General features: G+C 40.0%; 1 protein-coding gene across 1 annotated transcript in view; it reads left to right on the top strand.

The window, feature by feature from the left end:
- LOC131221239 (protein yippee-like At5g53940) overlaps positions 1-7930 on the top strand; it is a 36719-nt gene extending 28789 nt beyond the window's left edge. Inside the window, exons 3-6 of the mRNA XM_058216436.1 lie at positions 2352-2460; positions 7305-7360; positions 7496-7607; positions 7720-7930. Coding sequence (XP_058072419.1) covers positions 2352-2460; positions 7305-7360; positions 7496-7574 — 244 coding nt within the window. The 3' untranslated portion in view covers positions 7575-7607; positions 7720-7930. The remainder of the gene's footprint in view (positions 1-2351; positions 2461-7304; positions 7361-7495; positions 7608-7719) is intronic.
- The last annotated feature ends 16672 nt before the right edge of the window (positions 7931-24602 follow it).

Below are 24602 nucleotides of genomic sequence, written 5' to 3'. Positions count from 1 at the left end.
ATCCTGGTTAATGGTGGGGAATAAACCAAAACCACGACCTATTCGCATTTGCATACACTAAACAACCTTAATGAGAGACAACTTAGCTGAATGTATACTATATGATGAATGCGGTGAAAAAAATCAGATTTGACGGCGATTAATGTGATGCTATATGATGCACATGTGTTCTATGTATGATGACCCTTAGTACCTTAAACCCTATGGACAACCCCATAATGATATTAGTAAGGCCAAACCTGAAAATTCAACAACGAGGTGTCTTAAAGTCACTAAATTTGAAAATTTCAGAAATATAGTACTTTGAAAATACCCAAGCAGAAAATTCAGCAAGCCAAATCAGAAAAATTCAACAAGCTATATGCGACCTATATCCTCTATTGTGGGTATAGGAATTTTGTCAAACACCTACCGTACGTTAGACCTAGGCTCTGATACCAAATTCGATGTAGGATGATAGAAACTATCCTAGGATGTAAGATGAGAGATTAATCACACATTAATTTCAGCAATTCAACATGTAAAATCAAGCATATCCACATAATAGATTCAAAAATTCAGATTTATAACACGAAGATCCTGGGTTATCACATACGCGGTGCACAAAAATATAAAATAATTCAAGAGCGGCTCACTTGGAAGTAGGGACTTCCAATCTAGCATGGGTAGTGCAACAACCATGTAGATAGACAAAGATGCAAGCAAAATTCTGGTTTGGGGAAAGTTTCCCAAAAAATTCAGATTTTCATTAGGGTTTTGTATTCATGGATGGAGATTTAGGAATAAGGTTTTTAGGGATTCAAATGATCTAGGAATTAGGGAGTTTGGAGGAAAGTCGAAGAGGGAAAACCCTAAACAGGGGCCCACACGTGTCTAGTTAAAGGAGAAGAAAGAGAGGGATGATTGAATGAGGTTTTGATGGGTTTAAAGGTTGTAATGGAAGGGAAAAGAGGAAGATGAGAAAAAAAAAAGAAGAAGAATACCTTTGAAGAAGAGAGAGGAATCATGTGCCTTGGGGAATCCACCACCAAACAAGCTTCTACCCTTTCACAATTCAATTGGAAGGGAGAGTTTCTAAAAAACCCAAGAAAGCAAGGAGGAAAATTCCTTCACACAAGAGAGCTTCTCTCTTCTTCTTTTTTCTTCTTAAATCTCCACTTGGGTTGGATCTCTACCCCCCTTGCTTTTATTATTAAAAATCCGGAATTAAAAATTCAAGATAATTACAACTATGCCACTCACTTAAGTGAAATGGCCTATCATCCAAAATAAGAAAACTGAAACACTTATTATCAATCTCAACCATCAAAGAAATCTTAAAATTAACAAAAAAACATAAAAAGTAAGATCAGAGTCGAAGGGGCCCAGATCTGGAAGATTTGGTGGCCTGATGGCCTGATCGACAAGGTCAACGGTTAGATTGACACAAAATAAAAGTCATATGACTAAAGTGGTCTCCTAAGCAGCTCACATGCACCATCCCAAAGTGGGGTCTTCCCAATGCACGTCCAATGCATGTGAGGTCTTCAAAATGGTCCGGCAGGCCCCATCTGGAACTTGTTTCCCATTGACAAAGAAAGTTGCGCTAATATGGGTGGTTGGTCCATCTCTGGTACACCCAAGTAAGTCTTCTGATGTCCCCATCAATGTATCAACGCAACAAAGGTGGAATCTGTCCGTCCTATAGTCTCGTGGCAACATAACTCATAGTGTTGCAAATTAAAGTAGTTGTGACAGGCAATGCTATAGCATACTGTGGCAGTTGCGGCAATATTTATTGCGAGTTTGCGACAAATGGTTACAACTGCTTCCTAAACTTAAAGGACTAAGAAATGATGTGATAAGGCTATTCTTATACTCAACAACAGCCCTTAAAAACTTATAAACAGGGGCTGTTTTCGAAATTGGATTGAGTCTCTTACCTATGTGCCATGCTGGCACATGTGGCGTGTATTTGTGTACATGAGCTTTATTGCATGTGTGCGCGCTTGTCATGGCTCCGCAGGGATATGATAGAGATATGACATGGATTTGGATTTTGGGCATAAAACTAGAGTTTCACACATGGTACAGTGAAGATAGGTTACCTATCTTGAATGCAAAAAAGAACAAGGAAGGCCTTAGAATTTCTAGTCTTTTGTTTTCGTTTTCATTTTTTTTCTTCCCCATTTTCCAATAAAAAAAGGAAGGTCTTGAACTTTCACCAAAAATATTTTGTTTATGTTGTTACTTTTCTACTCATGATTCACCTTGTTTGCTCATAATCGCATCTTGTATATATTTAAGCATTTTGCATTGCACAAACTCTGAATATGAATCAGTTGGTCTTTACTTAATTCCTATCATTTCAGGGTGAATGTTAGCATTGGAGCTCAAGAAGAGAGGATAATGCAATCCGGAATGCATACCATTTCAGACATATTCTGCTGCTTCTGTGGGCAAGTTGTTGGTTGGAAATATGTAATCCCCTCCCCACCCCCGCGTGCGCGCGTGCGTCTGGACGCACACAAATACAACACCCATGTGCACTTTCCCACCCACCCACAGGCTGCTGGACACAGGGAAATGATTCAGTTCAAATGTTTTCACCAAAAGTTCAGTGAAACAATTTTTGTTTTTTATTTTTAATATGGGCCCAATGTTGATGACATCCCACACATCCATCAAATGTGCCTTGGCTCGTTTGGTCAAAGGCTCAAAAATCAGTCTGCTCTGACAATCAGGTGGGTTGCACGACAGGAAACAAGGGGAACACTGACAATTGGTTGCATATGGGGCCCATTGTGCTGTCTATGCCATCCAAACCATTCATATGATACATCTAGGGCAGATGTATCATAAGCAGGGGTTGGATGGCATATACACAACACGATCGTCTATTTCCAATCAAGGGTGGGTGTTGACCTCGACTGTTTCCTGTCGCCTGGCCCACCTGAGTCATGGATTGACCTTTTTTTAGGCCGCTGGCCAAACAATCCAGGGTGCCTCTGATGGACGGGTTGGATGTCATACATCACAGTGTGCGTCACCCAACGTTTTCCCTGAACTTTTGGTGAAAATGTTTGCATTGAATAATTTCCCATATATGTATGCATGTATATATGTTAGGAATGATCATATGCATCCAGTTGCATCTACAGTTGAATGCATCCCCATATATCTTGCATTTACTGAACTTGTTTTGGACAAGATTATTAAATGCTCTCTTAATTGAATGGAGGGAGACATTTCATTGTTAGAGAGAGAGAGAGAGAGGGAGAGTTAAATACAATTAATACTTGTGAAAAAATGAGTTTAGCAAGTAAAAGAGGGGAGGTCTGCCAGAAATCATCCTGAGGTAATGCAATGGGATACATTGGGAGTTTAGCCATTGCATTGAAGTTCTTCCAATGAGTTACTGTTTATATGATGGGCCTCCCTGTGGATGGAGGATATCCAAAATAATTCTCAAATTAAAATATTTAAACCCTTCGATCATTATGGACAACATCCATTTTCAAAGGAAAAGCATAAAATTTTTGAAGAGTTAAAATGTTACAATCTTAAGAGCTTTTATTTTCTCCATCTCCTTTCCAACATGAGGTCCATCATATGGATGGTTTGGGTCAATTAAATACGATTCCAGCGGCTAAAGTCCCGACGCATGCCATTGCCATAGAAATACATTGGAATATACTCTGCCAAACCTCAAAGAGGGTTGCAGGCTACATGCAGAGAGTAGAGAGATTAATTGGGCTGAGAGAGAGATAGAAAGGGTCCCCAAAGGGACTGGAATCCTCTACAACACTTGTCATATGCAGCTACTAGAACACCCGAGCTTTGTGGAACTCGCCATGCTCTTCATGTGACATCCACTCTGTCCATCAGGTGAGCCATCTCAATTTTACTGTAAGCCCAAAAGATTGGCTTCATGCAAATATCTGGTGGGCCACACCATGGGGGACAATGTAAAATCATGTCTAAAACCAATAGTTTTACATGGTGTGGCCCAACTGAGTTTTGGATCATTGGAGTTTTGGATTGTCTATTCATTCTGGATTCATATACCTGATGATCGAATAGGAAATATACATACTATTCTGCACCCACACAACATATGGTTGGCATGCCCTCTCCATTCTTCCATGTGGTGTGGCCCACCTTAATTATGGATTAGAATGAACTTTTTCATAAGGACCTAAAATCTAGTGTCTACTGATGTTACACACAACACAGTGGGCCTATGGAGCTTGATTAATCTACACGGACATGATCATCTTACTTTGGCGGCTCTGAAAATCAAAGATTTGGATCATCATTGAAGTGTGATTATAGGGCAATAGATCAGTTGTAGTGGCAACTAGAGTACGGACTGTTCAAATCATCAAAATTGTCAGCATGTGGGCACTAGTGGTTGGGGACATGCTGGATCCTGAGTTGCGATAGAGGCAAATCAAACTCCTCAAGATGAGGCTAGTTACTCTTGAGTCCTTGTAGATAAGTTTATTCTACAAGTGCTGCATGTGGGGCCCACTTGGATGTGTGTATGCATCCAACCTGTCCAGAACAATCTCTCCGACATGAAAGTTGGATGCACCAAAAATCAGACTTATCCAACCATCATGTGGGCTACCACATTTATTAGGAAAGATTGAATGGTTGCCTTGTAGTGGCAACTAGAGTACGGACTGTTCAAATCATCAAAATTGTCAGCATGTGGGCACTAGTGGTTGGGGACATGCTGGATCCTGAGTTGCGATAGAGGCAAATCAAACTCCTCAAGATGAGGCTAGTTACCTTGAGTCCTTGTAGATAAGTTTATTCTACAAGTGCTGCATGTGGGGCCCACTTGGATGTGTGTATGCATCCAACCTGTCCAGAACAATCTCTCCGACATGAAAGTTGGATGCACCAAAAATCAGACTTATCCAACCATCATGTGGGCTACCACATTTATTAGGAAAGATTGAATGGTTGCCATTGTTTCTATTGTGTGGCCTACCTAATCATTGTATAGGTCTTATTTTTTGGGGCATCCCATCATTTGGGTGGGGATCGTTTAGTTCATGGATTGGATGCACACACACACACACACAAAAGACAACCATCCAAAAGCCTCTAAATTGACATGGTGGCTCACATGATTGTTGGATGGGCACCAACTTTCATGGTGGGACAACCTTGATGCCATACACACAACCTGGTGAGTATAACTTATTCTACAAGGACTTGTGTGGAGGGAGGGAGGGAGAACATATATATGTATGTATGTATGTACGCTCATATCTACTTTCTTTTTTTTTTTTTTTATATGACTGTTTTAAGTCTCCTCCCACAAATATCCTCTCTTCATTCAAATTCCTTGCATTGGTCCATCCATATCCTCCCAGAATTCTCTCTTGATTCTATACTCTAACACTACCTATGGTGCATGTGAACTAATAACATTGATTTTTTCTTCTCTTAACACAAGTTTTATTAATAAAATCCTATGACTTGTTCTCCTAATATCTCTAACTTTATCCTTTAAATCTTTATCTACCACTATCCCTATCCTATTTCTATTATTGTCCTTTTCTATATACCAAAGTCTATCATGAGAGTATGAACTGTTCAAATAATCAGAATGCTCAGCATGTGGGCCCAGTGATTGGCGACACGCTGGATCTTGAGCTGCTACAGAGGCAAAACAAACTCCTCGAGATGAGGCCAGTTCCTCTAGAGTCCTCGTAGATTAGCTTATTCTACAACTGCTGCATGTGGGGCTCACTCGGATGTGTGTATCCATCCAACCTGTCTAGAACTGTCTCTCCAAGATGAAAAGTTGGATGCCACGAAAATCAGACTTATCCAACCATCATATGGGCTACCACATGTATTTGGAAGTTTTGAATGGTAGCCATTGTTTTCTATGGTGTGGCCCACCAAATGATTGTATAGGTCTAACTTTTGGGGCATCCCTTCATCTTAGTTGGATCATGTAATTCGCAAGCTGGATGACATGTACACAAAAAACACTCAAGAACCATCCAAAAACTTCCAAATTCTTGTGGTGGCTTACATGATTGTTGGATGGGCATGTCCAAGACTCCAAGCTTTCATGGTGGGGATGGTGTTCAAAATATCAATATCGCGTTACGTATTGCATCCTTGGGATACAGATACATATCGGTTATCGCAAGGGATATATCGTCTGTATCGGGTAATTTATTGTACTTTTTGGGAAACATGGGGAAACATTGGGAAAATGGTTGAATTTTTTAATGCAATTTCAGGGATTGTTAAAAATGACTTTAATACACACTTTTAAATCATAACATCTCAAAAAAGAAGTGCACATAATAGGTTTCCTTTGTATAGGGTCCTAAGCTATGCCTGTATAACTAAACTAATGCCACTATATTCAAATTGAATGCATAACATTTAGAGTATATGTGATAATCATTTCATCAAAGACTCCTAAATATTTCGAAATTAGTCTCAATTGACAGCTGTTGAAGGGAAATTTTGAATTTTTTTTTTGATATTTTAATAAATTTTAATTAAAATGTTTTTAATTTTCCGAAAATTGACAAGGACTTAACAAATTAGTAGACGAACCCTCATACATGCTTGATTTCATGTTTGGAGTGCAACATTGCAATCAATTTGGGAGAAATTGGGGAAATTTTGAATTTTCCCTAATTTTGCCCAAATCAAACCACCTACACTCAAAATTTGAAATTAGTGTATGTGATGATCATTTCATCAAATACTCATAAATATTTCGAAATTAGTCTCAATTGATAGCTGGTTGAAAGAAGATTTCGAAAAAAAACATGGAGAACATGAAGAACCAATGGATATCAAAATCAAAGCTCCAGCTCCATGATTTTTCATGCAAAACATGAAGAACCAATGGATTTATAACCATTTGATACTGATTTAACATAATTTCAAGAAAAAAGGGATCGGGAATTGAAAATGCTCACTGGATCGAACATGTGGGATATATCGGCACTACCTGTGTGTTTCGTATCACACAAGTGGGATACAAGATATATCGGCCGATATCATCGATATTTAAAACATTGGGTGGGGAAACCCTGATGAACAGGTTGGATGCTATGTACATCCCGGTGGGCATAACTTATTCTACAAGGACATGGTATTCTACAAGGACTTGGAGGGAGGGAGGGAGGGCAAATGTCCTTATGTATGCATGTCTGTCCATATATGAAGAAATGGTTTGCTATTTGACTCATGTTAAGGACTATGTGGTGCTGTCTTGTTCTTTATTTCTGTTACGGTAACTACTGGCTACTTATATTTATCATTGCATCTAGGAGGCAGCCCATGACAAGAGTCAGAAGTATAAAGAAGGGAAATTTGTCTTGGAAAGGTACATTGCTGGTTTCATTCTCACTGCTATGTGGTTTCCACATGTTCTATTAAATCTTCCTAAATGTTTAGGATGGAGGTTGTGGCCGTGACTGATTGAGGTGTGCTACTATTGCTTTTCTATGTTTTTGGATAGGGGAAGGATCATCGATAATGTTGACTCAGAATTCTACCTGGATACCCGCCCAAGTGTGAGTGATGCTGAAGACGCTTAGCTGCACCTCTCTTTTCCTGTTGTATAGATGGGGGTAAGATGCACTCATCCTTGTACACCAATGCAGCTGAGAAACACATGGACAACTCTTTTTTTTTTTTAAAGACAATTATCAATGGCTCCTCATTGTTATTCTTTGCATGCAGCCCATGATCCTGTATTTCAACGGCGAGCCTGTCATGACTCGGAAAACCCCAAGCATTTTAAATATCTGAGTGCGTGCTCTTTTGAAACAGTGGCGATGTATATGCTTAGATGCACACATGCACTGAAAGAAATTTAGTAGGTGAGGAAGATATGCAATGCATTACCTTGTGTTTATTTCCATGGCCCAATAAACTATACATGTTGGAACTACCATCTTGTGATACAATTGTTCAAATGGTGTGGCCAAGGTGGATGGGAGCTTCCCCAAGTCTCCCTATCAGATGATTGTAAACATCCAACCTGCACCTTAATATTGCGTTGCTTGGATCATATGATAGGGGAGATATTTGGACATGACACATCCCTTGGCTTTATTTTTTTTTTTATTTTTTTTTGTAAATCGTTGAATGTGGACCCCTGGCTACACTAACCTTTTATGGCCACTAGTTGGAGAGTTGAGATGTATGTTGTTGATGTTAATTTCAGAGATGGCTAAGAGCAAAAACACGAAGTCAGAGAGTAAGCTTCCAGTCTCTCCAGAGATGAGTGTAATTGACCGGAGACTGTGTGGGCTTGTTGAGTCACAAACTGCTCCAAGATCGAGCAAAGCCAATTAGCTCTCTTTACCAGTTCCACCCCACACAAGTGCTGTGGTTGAGACAACAGAGAAGTCCCCAGGCTCAAGCAGCCTACCATAGAAGTGCAACTCCGACTTTGGCAGAGGGAGGGAGGGTCACTGTTTCTCTCTGTTTCTTTGTAACACTTAGAAATGGCTAAAAGAATCAAGAGAAAAATCATTAAAAATTTGATTTTTCAAATTTTGAAGTATTTTAATGTTAAAAAGCTCACTAAAACATAGGATTTGCCACACCATGCTACGCCACGACTATGGCCCTGCTTGGCCCGGCTCGGCATGATGGGACCGGTGCATCCGCATGCGTGAAAAATGGTATGGGCTGCATACACCCCCATACATCTCAAAGCATAATCTCTAGAAGGGGCGTAGCTGTGACGCGTGCATGTGTGTGAAAAATAGCATGTGGTGCACAAATTCTCATGCACTTCAAAAGCATAATTTCTGGAAGAGGATGAAGCCCATAAAGGGATTACAATTCTCTTCCCTAACCAATGCGGGATAAAATAAACACATTGTCAAAACACACTTGTTTGTTTTGAAACCTCTATATTATAAACACAACACCTCGGCATTACCTGATACACGAGGTTGCTGGTGATTGTGTGTATCCGCAGGAAATAGTCCCCATTAGAAAGAGGCAGACACGCCGTCTCTAAAAAAAAAAAAGTTTATGCAAATAAGAAAAATGTGAATAGATATAGGCATATGATGTGAACCTTTATCTTGTGATTTAACCTGATTAGTGAAGTGAGTCTTGAACTGATATTCTTTTACCATGAGACTGAGAATTAATTCACTTGCATTTATCAGCTATTGGATTTTCAGGAAAAGTCTGCACCTTATGGACATGTGCAAAACAAATGCTCTAGAGATTTCCCTCTTAATCTCATAGGAAGTGACCGTACTTTCGTACTTGTATAGGTGAGTATATCAAGGATATTCCATAACTCATATCCCACTATATTAGCTATAGACTTATTAATGCATTTAACCCACCCTTCTCCATATTAAATAATAGTGCTAAGAATGGAACTTGCGTGAATGTGAATATCTCCGTTTTCATTGGTGCTTTAACTGTCTTTTAATTCCAAATAACCTTTGAACATTGATTTCCTGAGGTCTCCAATCACAGGGTTGGGACCTTTGACATTCAAGATGATTTATTTTCGAGGGCTTTAATTCTAATGCCCTTGATGTATATTTTAATTTCTTAGGGGTCAATCAAATTCTCCCACAATTTCATAAAGTTCACGGTGATTATCTCATAGTAATTGTCTTATATAGTTGTGTGTTAATCGCACCTGTATGGATTTTCATAGGTTCACCTTAACAACCTAATACAATTTTTGTGATTTTCACGGGCTATCACAACAAAACCCACTTTGTGATTTCACGAGATCACTACAAAACAACCCGTAGAGATTTTCGGGCTATCTCAGAAAAACCCAAAAGATAATAAAATAAAACACGGTGCTTATCTTCTCATGTCGAGTCAAAGACGTAACTCTAGCTTTGATTGCAGTGATCTTCTTTCTTGGGATATTGATGAAAACATGTGTTCAACCGAAAAAGAGTATAGGGATATAATGTAATTTTGATAAATAAAAACTCTAATGCTGAAAATTCAATTATCTGATTCTCAAGTAGTGTATGGATTACTTTATTGAAAATGATTAAAACTAACTTGAGAAAAGAAAATAAAATAAGCTAACTTAAAATAAGATTTATTACACAAATAGCTTAAGATGGCCCTGACTTTCTCTCCTTGCTTAAGTATATTGCCACAAATTCTCATTATTGAAATGAATGAGAGAAGACCTCTATTTATAGCCAAAGGTCTTGAAAATTCGGCTGGCCAGATTTTCAGTTCAGCTTGCCGAATTCTAACGATTGCGTTCCAACGATACTTGGATTTCGCAGGATAAGATCTTTTAAAAATTTGGCTGGCCCTAGCCAAAATTCAGTTGGCCGAATACAGGGTTCGGCTGGCCGAATCTCCCTGTTATCCAAAAATCAAATATTGTTGGAAACTTGACCGAACACACTCGGGCTGGCTGAACTCAAGGTTGGGTTGGTCGAAATTGAGGAAGAAAATCTTTATCTTGTTGTATACTTGCCCGAAATGTGTTGGGTTAGCCCAAGGTAGTTAGGCTGGCTGAACCAGAAGTCGGGCTGGCCCAACTTTAGTATATTTTACTTGGAATTATGTTCATTATGATACCATATGAAATACACCTAACCTAGGGCCATTCTAAGGTTATACCACCCGATGGTTGACACAAACAAATACTTCAAACTACGAACCAAGACAAGTTAAAGCTTATGATGATGAGTCTTCCTTGAGATGTTGATCCAGTCTTTACGTAATCTTCATGAGTTATCGAAGAACATTTTCATGAGTACTTGTGATCCATTCAGGACTACGAATTTTGACAATCCTAACTGTGCTTTAAGTATAAGCACTTATAATCTTCCCCTTTGTCAATTTCGTGACAAAACACAATCATACACAACTCGTCATACAACATTACAACATCTCACAAACTCATCGTACTAAAATATGCTCCGGTTCAAAAGATCATCTATACACCACCTGTAGTATCATATCTTGAAGTTCTTACATGATGCTCCCCCTTAGAATAATCATCAGTAGCTCCCCTTGAGTACTTGATCTAGTGTGTGTGTGTGTGTGTGTGTGTGTGTGTGTGTATTCACCACATGCAATCCAATGCAAACAAATATAATCCCATATCATATTAGAAAAGAATCATTTCCATATCTCATATCATGTATCAGAAAAAATAAATTCTCCATATATATCATTCATCTCTATATATATCTCATATCATGCATCAAAGATTAAAAATAAAATAAAATAAAATATATTCCTTGATCATAAGTTCTCCCCCTTTTTATCAGAAGTTGACAAAGGAAAAAATAAATCAAAAGATGCATAATAGAAGGCATAAATATAAAAAATAATGTCATAATGATACGATCATTCAAATGTATAAAGGCAATTATACAAGTAATCTAGAGAGAAATTCAATACGAGTGCGGCAAATCGAAAGAGTAATAAAGAGTTATTATAGACCATAAGTGTTTAATCATTCTGATTCAGAGGAGGACGGTGTAGGCATCTTAGGATCATTAATCATCAAACTCCTATTAAAGCGATGAAAGTATTTTTTGACGTACTTCATGTATTGTTTTTGAGTTTGATGGAGTAAGTCATGGGATACTTGTAAAGCGTCCATATTCTTCTCTAAACTCTCCAACCTATTAGCAAATTGAGAAGACTAAAAATCAGAATCATTCGTGTCTCTTGACTCTTCTAAATCAACAAAAATGTTGTCCATGTTGACATCGCCTTCACGAGCTTCTTCTTGATCGCCTAGTTGCTCAGGACGCGGATTTAACCGCATCATATTCAGGTTTGCGTTATCAAAAGGGAGTTCCAATTCCGGTGCTTCGATTGCCAAAATTTGAACATTAAAGCGCAAAGCAAGGGAAGCCATGAGGAATGCAAAAGGAATAGAGCCATGACGCGGATGGAGGCGATATCGAATAATCAGGAAGGAAATCAAAGATGGAAGACATACAGATACCAGATGCAACAACATGCATAACACGCATCATGAAGGGAGTAAGGTCGGTCTTATTCCCTGCCTTAGGATAGACATTAGATGTGAAGATGCGATGAAAAACGTGTTATTTTGGAAGTAAATTATACATGGGGAGAGAGTTACTGGACCGCCATTCGATGTCAAAACCACATAACACCTGGGTAAGAGAGTTTCTTTCTGAATTGTTCATATCTCCAGAAAGAGTAGGAATTGATACCCCATCATCAGTCATCTCAATGTCCATAACAGACGATATGATAAAGGGTGTTACAGTGATAGTTTCTTTCAAAAATTGAATATTAAACATTAAGTTATCTGAAGAAATTTCATTAATGGATGCAAACATCCCTTGTACAATGGACTAGTAAGACGCCCTACCTCATTTTAAAATTTGCTCCCATCCTACCTCGGAAAGGAGTTCAACTAGACCATATTAAGTAATGTGATCGACATTAACCTATTGCTCAATAATAATGCTCCGAGAGTGGAATTCCTGTACATTCTCTGGATCATCCTCTGGTGCATGAATGGTCCCACAACTTGAGGGGCAGAGCGGGAAGAGGAACCAGAATGAGGTCTACGAATAGTGTGCTTATATGTCTAGGTTCCATGAAAGAAAATGAGTAAGAAATATAAAAACGGGGGATGGGTTTGAGTAGATCAGATTTTAGAGCAAACCCACTAAAAAGAAAGGATCTAGATTCAAGATAAATTTAAAATATTTGAATAAAATGCAATAAAGAATTTAAATATAGAAGAAAAATGCAAATAAACCACTTACAAGGAAGCTAAGGTGATGTATTGACTGAAGGAAGCACCGGTTAGTCGAGGAAGAAGAAGTGGAAATGAGGTGATTTGGGGGTTTTCCCCCTTTTAACCCATTCCACGCACAATTCGGCTAACCCGAGCACGTGCTCGGCTGACCAAATTGGTCGGTTAAATATGGGCTGGCTGAACAACCTAAGAATTTTGCAATATTCCAATTTTTCTTTTATGCAAATTTTAATAAAAATAAAAATTAATAAAAATGCAATAAAGAAAGATTATTTAAAGACATCATAATTAATTAATGCAACATAATCCAATGTCATGTTTTAAATTAGTGAATTTGACACTGTCCAGGGTGTTTCTCAGTGTGAATGTATTTTACCATAACAGTGTTCTCTTAAACTAATTCTCGAATATAATGATATTGTATGTCGATGTGTTTTGTGTGAGAATGTTGAATAGAATTTTTAGAAATGTTTATTACACCAGTATTATCACAATATAGATTCATAGTGTCCTGATCAATACCATAGTCTGCCAACATGCTAATGATTAAAGTCAATCTGATTTGCCCTGGAAGTTTATAGCAAAAACCTTTCTGTTATTAGTGGGGTTCCACCCGTTATATAAATAACAGAATTACTCCAGTGAGTAAGTAAGCTCCTCCCACATACTGATAGTTGTAGCCGGATAGGCGAATCATAGTTTTTTATGGTTGTTTCTAAATGCTTTCTTTAGAGCTTGTCCACCTTGAGTAATGATTGATCCGTTTGATGAGGACCTATCAATATCGTTGCTTTTCATCAACATAAGTTACATGCAAGCATTCCCTGCTGCAATATATTCAGCTTCTGTGGTAGATAATGATACTAAATTTTGCTTCTTGCTCATCCAAGAAACATGACAGTTTCCAATATAAAAGCATCCACCACTTTTGGATTTTCTATCATCAATATTACCTGCCTAGTCAACATCAGTGTATTCAGCTATTTGTAAAGATGTATCATGTGGATACCATAAATCCAAGTTACTAGTACTTAACATATCTGATAATTCTTTTGACATCAGATAAATGAGATTATTTAGGGTTAGAATGATATCTAGCACATATCCCAACACTGAAGGAAATATCAGGTCTACTGGTTGTTAAGTACAATAGGGTACCAATCATGCTACAGTAAAGACAAGAATTGACACTTTTACCTGACTTATCTTTAGATAGTTTAAGTGTTGTAGCCATGAGTGTTTGTTTCTAACAAGAAACAAATGCATTGGATTTGGGATATGATCTTATTCAAACATAACAGAGAGAGAACATTAAAGACAATCATCATATTTTATTATTACTGAGTTCATTTACATCCTCAAACATCCCTTGATTCTAAGATAGATAATTCAAAATGTAGAAATTGACAAAGTTTAAATGTCCAAGTCAGATATCAAATCCGGCAGCATTTCGACTCGCGATTTGATCATCTCTTTAAGAGGAATATGATAAAGATCTCTTCTACTGATTTCTCCTCTTGAAGCTTAGACAGAAGAAATCTGGAGACTTGGCCATTTCAGTAGCATGTTGCCTCTTTAACTCCACAGACTGTAGGGCAGTCTGGTTGCGCGAACCAGCCAACTGATATGGTTTGCGCGGGTCCGCACAAACAATCGGGGCCTCCTTTCTCCTACCTTCAGTCTTTCTCCTCACTCTGCTTCCTCTCCAAAATCTTCGAATCCTCCAAATGAAGGGGGAGGGGGTATTTATAGGCTCTCGCACATGTGGAACCTCGAACTTGGTGCCGTGGGACCCACCTTTAATGCTTCAGGTCTTTTATCAAAGAATCAGTCCTAAAACCAGTTGAGCGAACCTACGCAATTGGTATATCGGTTGCGCGGTCCCGCGCAACAGAAATCATTTGCGTGGACCCGCGCGAACCACCTGTAAGTCATCTTGTTCTTCTTCTTTTTCTATCTTTTTTCTTCTTTTCAATCTTCTTTCACTTCAATCTTTCCTTCATTTTTTATGCCTCAACAGATGCCCCCTTGATCCTTTCTTTGTTTCCCTCAAAAATTAAAGAAAAAGGATCAATTTTGCAATCTTGACAGGGTTTGTGCGGACCCACGCAATGGAAACCCGCGCAGCATACTCGGCCATACTCCTTATAAATACCCTGACCCTTCATTCATTCTCCATGCACTTGCACTACAGCGAACCCTTGCTCCTCTGCGATTTTTTCCCGTGCAACATCTTACTTTTGCGCAAACCCGCGCAACGTCTTTCGATTTGCGCTAACTTGCTCAACGGTCCTCCTGTTCGTGCAAGCCTTTTGGCCTTTGCGCGGGACTTCGATTGTGCAGTCCCGCGCAACCAGGAGTTGACAATTTTCTAGCTCTTGGTCCTTTTTCCAGAACTTAGCTAAATTCTCAACTTTTCTTCAATTACCTTCAAGTCTTCAACCCCTTTTCCATTATGGACCGTATCAAGCGAACATACCGCGCTGTAGACCCGCCATCTGAATAGCCTTCTCACCCAGATTTGCCTGACCTGTCTTCTTTCCGCCCTTCTCCTTCTTCAGATCAACCGCCAGCCAAACGTACTAAGACCACTGCCCGTAACCCTGCATACTTCAAAGAACCTGTACTACCCACCTTTAACTTCACCGACCGCATTACTTCATTACCTTCGCCCATTCATTGGGCAATCGCAATAGGATAACTGAAACTTCCTCCGAAGCAGGGCCGAGAGTGTGACTGGGATGAATGGTTGAAGACAATTGCTCATTGGTACAGACAGTTAAAGACCTCCCGCTAGAGATGACACTTCGCCTGCTTCCCATCCAAAGAAGACTCGCCGAAACAAGGTGAAGGAGTTCGAGGAGAAGATTAAGGAGCACAGTAAGAAGAAACTCTAGAACTCATGGGAATTGGTCCGAGTTATTGAGGGCGTCATAAAATTCGATAACCCTCACTCGGAGGGTATGACGGTGATTCCCATTATGCTTCATCGCCACCAATCCATGCTCAATTGCGAGCCAAGGGATTATATGGACGGGGAAAAACTGATGTACACTTTCTTGTGGGCGATGAGAGAACCACGCATCCTTGAGGGGATATTGTAAGCGCATAAGTCGCGGCAAAGCATTGGTGAAGTGCACCCCATGATTTTTCTAACCCCTTTTCACAATCCCCACAACCTCTTTCCCACATATTTCTACGAAACCATCAGGCAGCGCTTCAAAGATCGCAAGCAACTCTGAGGGCCTGAAGATTTCCGAACAAGAGGCTTGCTCACTTCGCGACATTATTACTCAGATTGGGCAGAAGCCATCTTGGAAAAGCACGCGGGTACACTTGCCAAGATCGGCTTGTATGATGCTATAGAAGTTACATCTCAATACTTCTATAAGGAACCGACTATGATGAAGGGTTTTCTCGAGTACTGGTGTCCCACCACCAACTCTTTCCACCTGTCATTCGGTGAGATGAGTATCACTCTCTGAGATCTCCTCCAAATAGCAGGCCTTCCATTAATAGGCAAATTCTATGATGAATTCGTCCCATCTAATAGAGAACTGGCCTTCGTATCTTCTCCTGATCGCAAGCCTTCCATCTCTGAGACCACCATCGAACTCTTTAGGGAGATGGGAAAATTTCCAAACATCCATAAGCTTTCTCCTCTGCAGTGGCTGACACATTTCTCCAGGGCCCTCAGGTATTTTCAAATTTAGGAATCAACTTCCCTTTTTCTTTTTTCTTTTTATTATACATTTCCTCATATCAATCTTTTACTTTTCCTTGCAGATTCCGTGATTGTCGATCTAAAGAGCTCACAGAACTTTGCAAAAATATCAAGGAACGAGCGGAGTACAGTTTATTCGGGGAGCTTGCGGCCTTCCTAGCTTATTGGCTGAGCATCGTGGTACTTCCAAGCTCAAAATGGGTAGATGCTATTCGCCCTACAGTCTTCGTCATTGCCGGCGCTTTGACAGAAGGACACAAGTATTCTCTCGCACCTCTAGTGCTATGTTCTATTTATAGAGCCCTCGGAGAAGTAGCCACCCATGTCAAGAACCCTACCATTGGAGCTTCATCAACGCACACTTCATGGCATTATTTCACTGGCTGGCTGGGAGTCTACTTTCCTTGGACTTTTGAAGCGCCAAAGAAGGCGTACGTTCATCCTGCACATCTCCCGCTCTAGTTCTTCCAACAAAAGGCTATGGCCAAAAGGTCATACAATTGGGTGGCCAACAAAATCAAAGATACTGATCAAGTGAGTTTCTTCCAATTTCATCTCCATCACTATATCAAAGACATCGACATGGTGGACCAGGCTAAACTCATAGTAGCAGAAAGAGCTTTCTTCCTCTCCATTCGCTCTTGCAGTCTACCCCTTCGAGAAGGAATGGAGTTTTAGCGAGAGCCCTATTATCTCAGTCACTTCGCTCGCCAATTTGGCTACGACCATGCTGTGCCAGAGGATTGCGGATTGGTCACTAAGAGAATGCGTTGCTAGGAAAATGGTCTTATCAATTGGGCCATGATATGGAAACAACTGTTAGGCGGTCGCGTGGATTCTTTCTTCATAATCCCCGGTTGTAACCATACAGTTCATACTTCTTATAGTTGGATGCGGTGGTGGGATACCAGTCATTCTTGGTCAACAATTATTTACCAGTGGATTCACCCATCTGGCTTCATTCGCCCAGGCTGAGGGGCAAAAAACTTGAAGACGGAATCGGCTTCATACCAGAGAAGAGTCGCGCATCTCATCATGGTGAAATTTGCAGAAAGATATCGCTAGAAGATCCAATTCATGAGAAGAAGTCCATTAATACTTTGGACGGCTGGATTGCTCACGGAATTTTGACAGAATTTTAGCAAGTCCCTCATGACTTTGGTGACTGAGTCACAAATGATGTCTAAGGAACATCTTCTCCTATTCCGGTAGAAATTGCAGCAGCTTCAGATGAGCCAGCCCCTCCTTCACAGCCTACTCCTCGTGGTTCATCCTCCCCTATGACCAGATCTCGAGTGCGCTTGTAAGCGTCACCATCTGTTCCTCAGTGAGGGGGCAGACAGGTCTCTACATCCCCTTCAATCCCAGCTAGCAAAGAGCTTGAACCAGAAAGTAGCCGAGCTGCTTCTTCTAAAGGAAAGCAAGTTATGATTGAAGAAGTAGACGAAGAAAGCTTAGGAGATGAAAGTCCGGCTTCTTCATCAGAGGGTACTGCTTTTATGGAATATGAAGATGATGAGGATGATGAAAGCGGTGAGGATAAAGATGATGATTTCGAGGAAGGAGAAGTTGAAATAGATGGAGAGGAGGATGTATTTGTGGAAAATGTTGAAACAGAACACCCTCCTGTGGCTTTTGAAACTCTTCCTAGTGCCAATATTCCTACAAAGTCTCCTGCGAGAATAGAGGAGGAAGAAGAACCTTTAGATTATGGAGAGTATGGATATTCACCAGGTAAGGAAAGTTTAATTTCATATGTATTTATTTATGTATTTAGTGATAGTTATCTCATGATCATCATCATGTCTTTATTTCAGGTGCTCATGTTGCTAACGTCGAGACAGATGATACTCCTATAAATCCTCCTACAACTGCATCAGTAATTTCGCCAAGAGCTCCTCTAGTTCCATTGGTGGCACCAAAAGTGGTGGCCCGTGAAATTATATTTCCAGTAGAGACCACTGATTTGCCTACTCCAACCACTAGAGATTCGAGTACAGAGGTCAGAGCGCTTTCTTTCGCTGACATGTTAGGGGCTGGTCCTTCCATGGTTCAGGAAATTCCTCCTCCCATTAGTCATACTTCTACGGTAGGTATATATTGATCGCTTTATCAAGAGCTGTACATCTTCTAACTTTCTATCACTATTTCTGAATTCTTTCCTTCTTTATACTATAGGAACCCCTCCTCATAGTGGAGTGGCAAGTTCTGAGTCCGTGGCCACTGCATCTGAACTGTCATCTTTCACGAAGGTTCCCGCCCACAAGATGCTTTTGATGAAGAATTCTTTGTCACCAATAATTCACATCTTCAAAGACCCTGAACAATGGTCAGACCTGGATATTGCTATTGAAATTCTAGAAAGTTTTGTAAGAATGGTGAAGATCAACATCTTCACTTTGCGCGATTCAATAATCTCATTGGCATTAGCGGAGAATGTTATAATTGCTCTTGAAATCCTGGAATATGGAAAGCTGTCCAAGGAAAAGGCTTCTCTCATTGCTTCCGCTATTTCTGAATTTGACCAGGAACAATTAGTTCTTCAAGAACAGTTGAAGGCCTATAATGATGACAGAGTGGTGATTTAGGATCGTATCACTGCCCTGAAAGAGGAGATTTCACAGCTAGAGTTGAAGGATTGTGATAAGGAATCGTCCATAAAGGAGATCGAGGAAAGGATACAAGTCAATATTCAGTTTGCTAATACTGAGAAATTCGAACTGCTTAAGAGCGAAGAGATGATCGCATCATTGGAAGATAAATTGGCTGGCATTCCTGATCAAGCAAAGATCATTCTCGAGGAAAAGTCAAAACATGTCGCAGCTCAGATGAAATTAAAGGAGGACTTGCAAAAATATATGGGGATAGTAGGAATTATAGAAGAACTTTAAGCATGTAATTTCTTTTGTGTATATGCTTTTTGAACAAGTAATTTCTTTTGATTCTCGGCATATGAATACATGATAATATTTTGAGATATTTTATTCTTCTATGCATTTCTACATCACAAATCTTTCAAACATATTTATCTATGTAGTAATCTTGACATAACATTTAATGAGGAACTAGTTATAAAACAACAACATTTTATGCTTGTTAGTGCGGGATTTCTATATGATTTTTGTCTTAATTAGCGGTGCTAAGTTTCAATTTAGTCAGTTACACATAGTTTAAGCTCTTGAGTAGTGGAGCCCATGTAGTTTTTTTAGACTCTTGAGTAGTGGAGTTAGGTCTCACATGATGGTCTCTGTAACTCTTAGGAGTTCACTGCACTTCTTACAACCTGGTGAGTTCACAAATCGTGATCCATCAGAGGGGCCTAGTGAAGCTACTGGGGCCGTGAACTCAGTTGGAATTACGCACAGGGTTGGCCGCAGTAACTCTCCAGAGTTCACGGGGCTCGCAAGGCAACCTTTGGGGTACCAAATCTAGGGCCACCAGTCCATCAATGAGTAGGTTTAAGCCCTTCCTCATGAGTTAGTACTGAAATCAAGCCCAAGATCTGGGGGGTCTTACGCATGGTTGGCCTATCTATGAACATGGCCAAAGATCTCACACTGCAGCCCACGTTTTCTTCGTTTACAAGGTCGGACCCATTCACGGGAGGGCATTTTCATCCGTTCCCCGTGATGCTATCGAAAAGCTATACAGACGGCATTGGTCTCACGCGTGACTGGCCATTGAGGACTTTTTGGCCTTTTAAGGATTTTAGTCACTGACTCCGTCTGTTGCCCGCATGGGTATGCGTACGACGGCCTTCACGGGCTTTTTAAGGCCACTGGCTTCTCGCCGTTGCCCGAATGGCAAAAATGATAGGCCTTATGTGTAGCTGGCCATTTTTTAGGCTTGACTAGGCTGCCTTAAAAGATGATAGTAGGTGGCCATCGTTGTTACGAGGATGATAGACATCTCTGACTGAGATTGATACGTCACCACTTTTGCTAATATCTTCGACGTATTCATATGTATGGTTCATAATATATCAGCTTGGTGACGGTACCAATTTCAACAGAATTTTGTAAAGCTCGCTTGATGATGACGATGGTCACTTTCTTTCCGCTGTCCATAATACTTGTTGGTACATAGTCTTGTCTTGATGTGCTCGCAAATTTCTTCTTTATTCATTCGTTTGATAGTACACAGCTGTGGTCTTGTTTATTCTTATCCCTTTTTGATACAAAATCGTTATTCTGATAATATTCTGGATCAAAATCAGCCATTTCTTTAGGGACGATATCGTTTGATGAAATGAGCATTGACCAGTATACTGATACCTTGTCTGTCCTAGTCCACGACTTTGTACGCTCCATTGGAGTACACTTCCTTTATTATGTATGGCCCATCCCATTTAGGCTCGAATTTGCCCCCTATTCGACGGGTGACCACTATAGGTCTTTTCAACATCAGCACCATATCCCCCTTTTTGAAAGAGCAATATTTAACTCGTCTATCAAAGGTGGCTGATATCCTTGCCTAATACAACTGCAATCGTTGTTGGGCTGCCAGGCGTTTCTTATCAAGCAAATCCAGTTCTTTCAGCCTTATTTTTGCATTTTCATCATCTGTAATAGACTAATGTACAACCACCCTGAGTGAAGCTACTTGTATTTCGATCGGGATTATTGCTTCTATACCATAGACCAGCGAATACGGTGTTGCTCTTGTTGCTGTCCGGTGAGTAGTTCTGTATGCCCACAATGCTTTTTGTAACTTTTCATCCCAATCTCGCCTGTTCCCTGTTACTATTTTCTTCAGTATCTTGACATTGTTTTATTAAACGCCTCTGCTAATCCATTGGCCGGTGGATAATAAGGTGTTGAGAATGAATGATGAATATTGAATTTTCGACATAGCTTTTCCATGCCTCTGTTTTTGAAGGGAGTGCCATTATTTGTGATAATTTTCTTCGGGATACCATGGCGGTATATTATCGTGTGTCAGATGAAATTAACCACATCCTTTTCTTTAACATTGCGTAGTGCCACTGCTTCCATCCACTTGGAGAAATAATCTATCGTTGCCAAGATATATTGCTTTCCTTTGGACGAAGGCGGATTTATGGGACTAATGACGTTAAGTCCCCAAGCTGAAAAAGGGCCAGGAAGCGACCAACTGATGTAGGTCTTCTGGAGGAACGTGTATAACATCTCCATGAATATGACATTCATGACACCACTTTATGTAATCTACGCGTCTTTAAACATGGTAGGCCAATAATACCCCATTCGATGTATTCTATGGAATAGATTTTGGCCAGCTCGATGTGCCCCACATTCCGCAGAGTATGCTTCTCGCAATGTCTGGCTTGCTTCTTATTCGTTTAAGCAACGTAACAACATTCCATTGTAAGATTTTCTGTATAATACTTCGCTGTATATGATGAATCTGCTTGATCGTTGCTTGATTTGCTGTCTCTGCGCTGGATCTTTTGGCAGGATGTTATATCTGAGATAAACGATGAAAGGTTGACGTCAATCATCTATCGTTATCTCTAAACACGATATAGGAAGTGTCTTCATAGTTTCATCGATGACCTCTGAAGATGGCAAAAATCTTCTTTCTTTTATAGTTACATAGAGAGGGCTTCGATTTGGGTAGGACAAAGTCGCTACCAAGCTGGCCAAAGAATCTGCTCTTGCATTTTTAGACCGCGGTATGTGCTTGATTTCGACATGACAGAACTGATCTAGCAACTGCTGTGCTTTTAGGCAGTATGGCAAAAGTTCTTGCTTTTTTACCTCGAATTCAGTCATCAATTGACTTATAATCAATTTAGAATCTCTAAAGATATGCAGTGTTTTTATCTCCATTTCTTGAGCCATTTCCATTCCAATGATGAGGGCTCTGTACTCAGCCTCATTGTTTGTACATGTTGTTCCCAATGTGAAGGAGTAAGGTAATAGATCACCTTGAGGAGTAATGAAATCACACCTGCCCCCGCTCCTGATGCTCGAGAAGCACTATCAATATACATCTGCCATGAGCTTTGTGACTCAGCCAACATAACTTGTTCATCTGGAAAGTCAACACTAATGGTTTCACATTCTGCTATAGGGTGCGCTGTCAGGAAGTCTGCCACTGCTTGTCCTTTTACCGCTTTTACCGGCTCATACGTAATAGTATATTCCGAAAGTAACAACATCCATTTGGCCAATTTCCCAGACAACATCGGCCTTGTCATAAAAAACTTTATCTGATCTGCTCTTGAGATCAAAGTTATGTCATGGGAGTGACAATAATGTCTCAATTTCTGAACCGTAAATATTAGTGCCAGACATTCTTTCTCGATTGAAGAGTAGGTGCATTCCGTGCCCATCAGAGTTTGACGTAAATAGTAAAGAGCAGTTTCTTTCCCAGATTCATTCACCTGAGCCAACAAAGCTCCTAAAGAATTCTTGGTGGTAGATATATACAAAATAAGCGGCTTTCCTTTTATCAACGTTGTTAGCACCAGCGGTTGTTTAAGCAATTCCTTTATTGAGTCGAATGCATTCTGACAAGATTGGTCCCACACAAACTGTATATTTTTCTTCATCAAGTGGGAGAATGGATGACATCTTCCTGCCATATTTGAAATGAAACGATGAATATACACCAGCTTACCCTGCAAACTTTTCAATTCCTTTAATGTGGTCGGTGGCGGCATATTTTGAATGGCTCGAACTTTTCCTGGATCGATCTCAATGCCTTATGTCGGACCACAAAATTGAGAAATTTACCCGAATACACCCCGAATGCACATTTAGCTGGATTCATCTTTAGTTGTGTCTTTCTGAGTCGACAGAAAACCAATGCCAAGTGTTTGTGATGTTCCTGATTGTCTCCTGACTTGACTACCAAATCGTCGACATAACACTCAACATGCTTGTGCATCATGTCTTGGAAGATGTTCTGTATTGCCCTTTGATATGTCGCTCTGGCATTTTTTAGATCGAATGGCAAAACTTTATAACAATAGATTCCTAGCGACGTTCTAAATGCAGTTGCTTTTTCATCCTCAGGTGCCATTCTAATTTGATTATACCCCGCACAGCTGTCCATGAAGGACATGATAGCATACTGAGTTGTACTGTCAATCAGTAATTCAGTTATCGGGAGAGGAAAATCATCTTTTGGTCAGGCTTCATTCAGATCTCTAAAGTCAACGCATACCCTGACTTGTCCATTTTTCTTCTTTACAGGAACAATGTCCGATATCCACTTGGGATATTTGACTTCTCTGATAAACCCAACTTTTATCAACTTATTGACCTCTTATTCTATCAAGGGAACTAAGTCCGGATGAAATCGCATTTACGCTTGTTTAACTGGCATTTTCTCTTTAGAAATATTTAATCGGTGCATTGTTACGGAAGGTTCTAAACCCGGCATCTCTGCATATGTCCAAGTGAAGACGTCTTTATTTTCTTTGAGAAGTTGAACATATTTCTTAGACTCCTGTTCTGAAAGACCGGCATTGACGAATGTATTCCTTGGCTCTTCCTTCGCACCCAAGTTTATCTCTCGCAAACTCTCTATTGTCGGCTGCCCCTCGTCTTCCATTTACTTTGGAGCCATTTCAGGATGCTCGATTGTTTGAGGATCCTCTTCTCATAATTGCATGGTTGTAACCATATTCACCGATGACTCTGCCCCCAGTCCTTGAAATTTTCTTCGCTTTTCCTGGTCGACCCCAATAGGAATTTGAATTCCTCTCCCATGATTCAAGTTGGTGGGTTCTTTGTAATTAAACCCCATGCTTCTCATGATTTTCTTGCTTGCAGACTATACTTTTTGAGGTCTTGCGGTATTAGCCTACCACGGTACACGTTATTCTTGGTCTCTTCTCCTACCTTCGCTTCCACTGAGGCATAAAATTTTATTGGTTCCGAGTATTTTTTGCTAGCCTTGACCTGAAAATTTTCGGGAGCGGCTGAAAATGGCTCATTTCTTTCAACATACAGCAAAAACATTGTATAATTAGACTGCAAAATTTTCAGCTGTTCAGGTGATAATAGGGTTAGTGGCAGCTGCCCTGGTTGTCTTAGATATTTCGGCACAAAATAAAATTTCTTCTTGGCTTCTGCAGTCCTAGATGATTCTACCTTTTCTGTTTCTTCTTTAATCACTTTTACTTGAATG

Source organism: Magnolia sinica, chromosome 12 (assembly GCF_029962835.1).
Source record: "Magnolia sinica isolate HGM2019 chromosome 12, MsV1, whole genome shotgun sequence".
NCBI classification, from domain to species: domain Eukaryota; kingdom Viridiplantae; phylum Streptophyta; class Magnoliopsida; order Magnoliales; family Magnoliaceae; genus Magnolia; species Magnolia sinica.
Note: the sequence above shows the minus strand (reverse complement) of the source record. Positions and strands in the feature narration are given on the sequence as shown.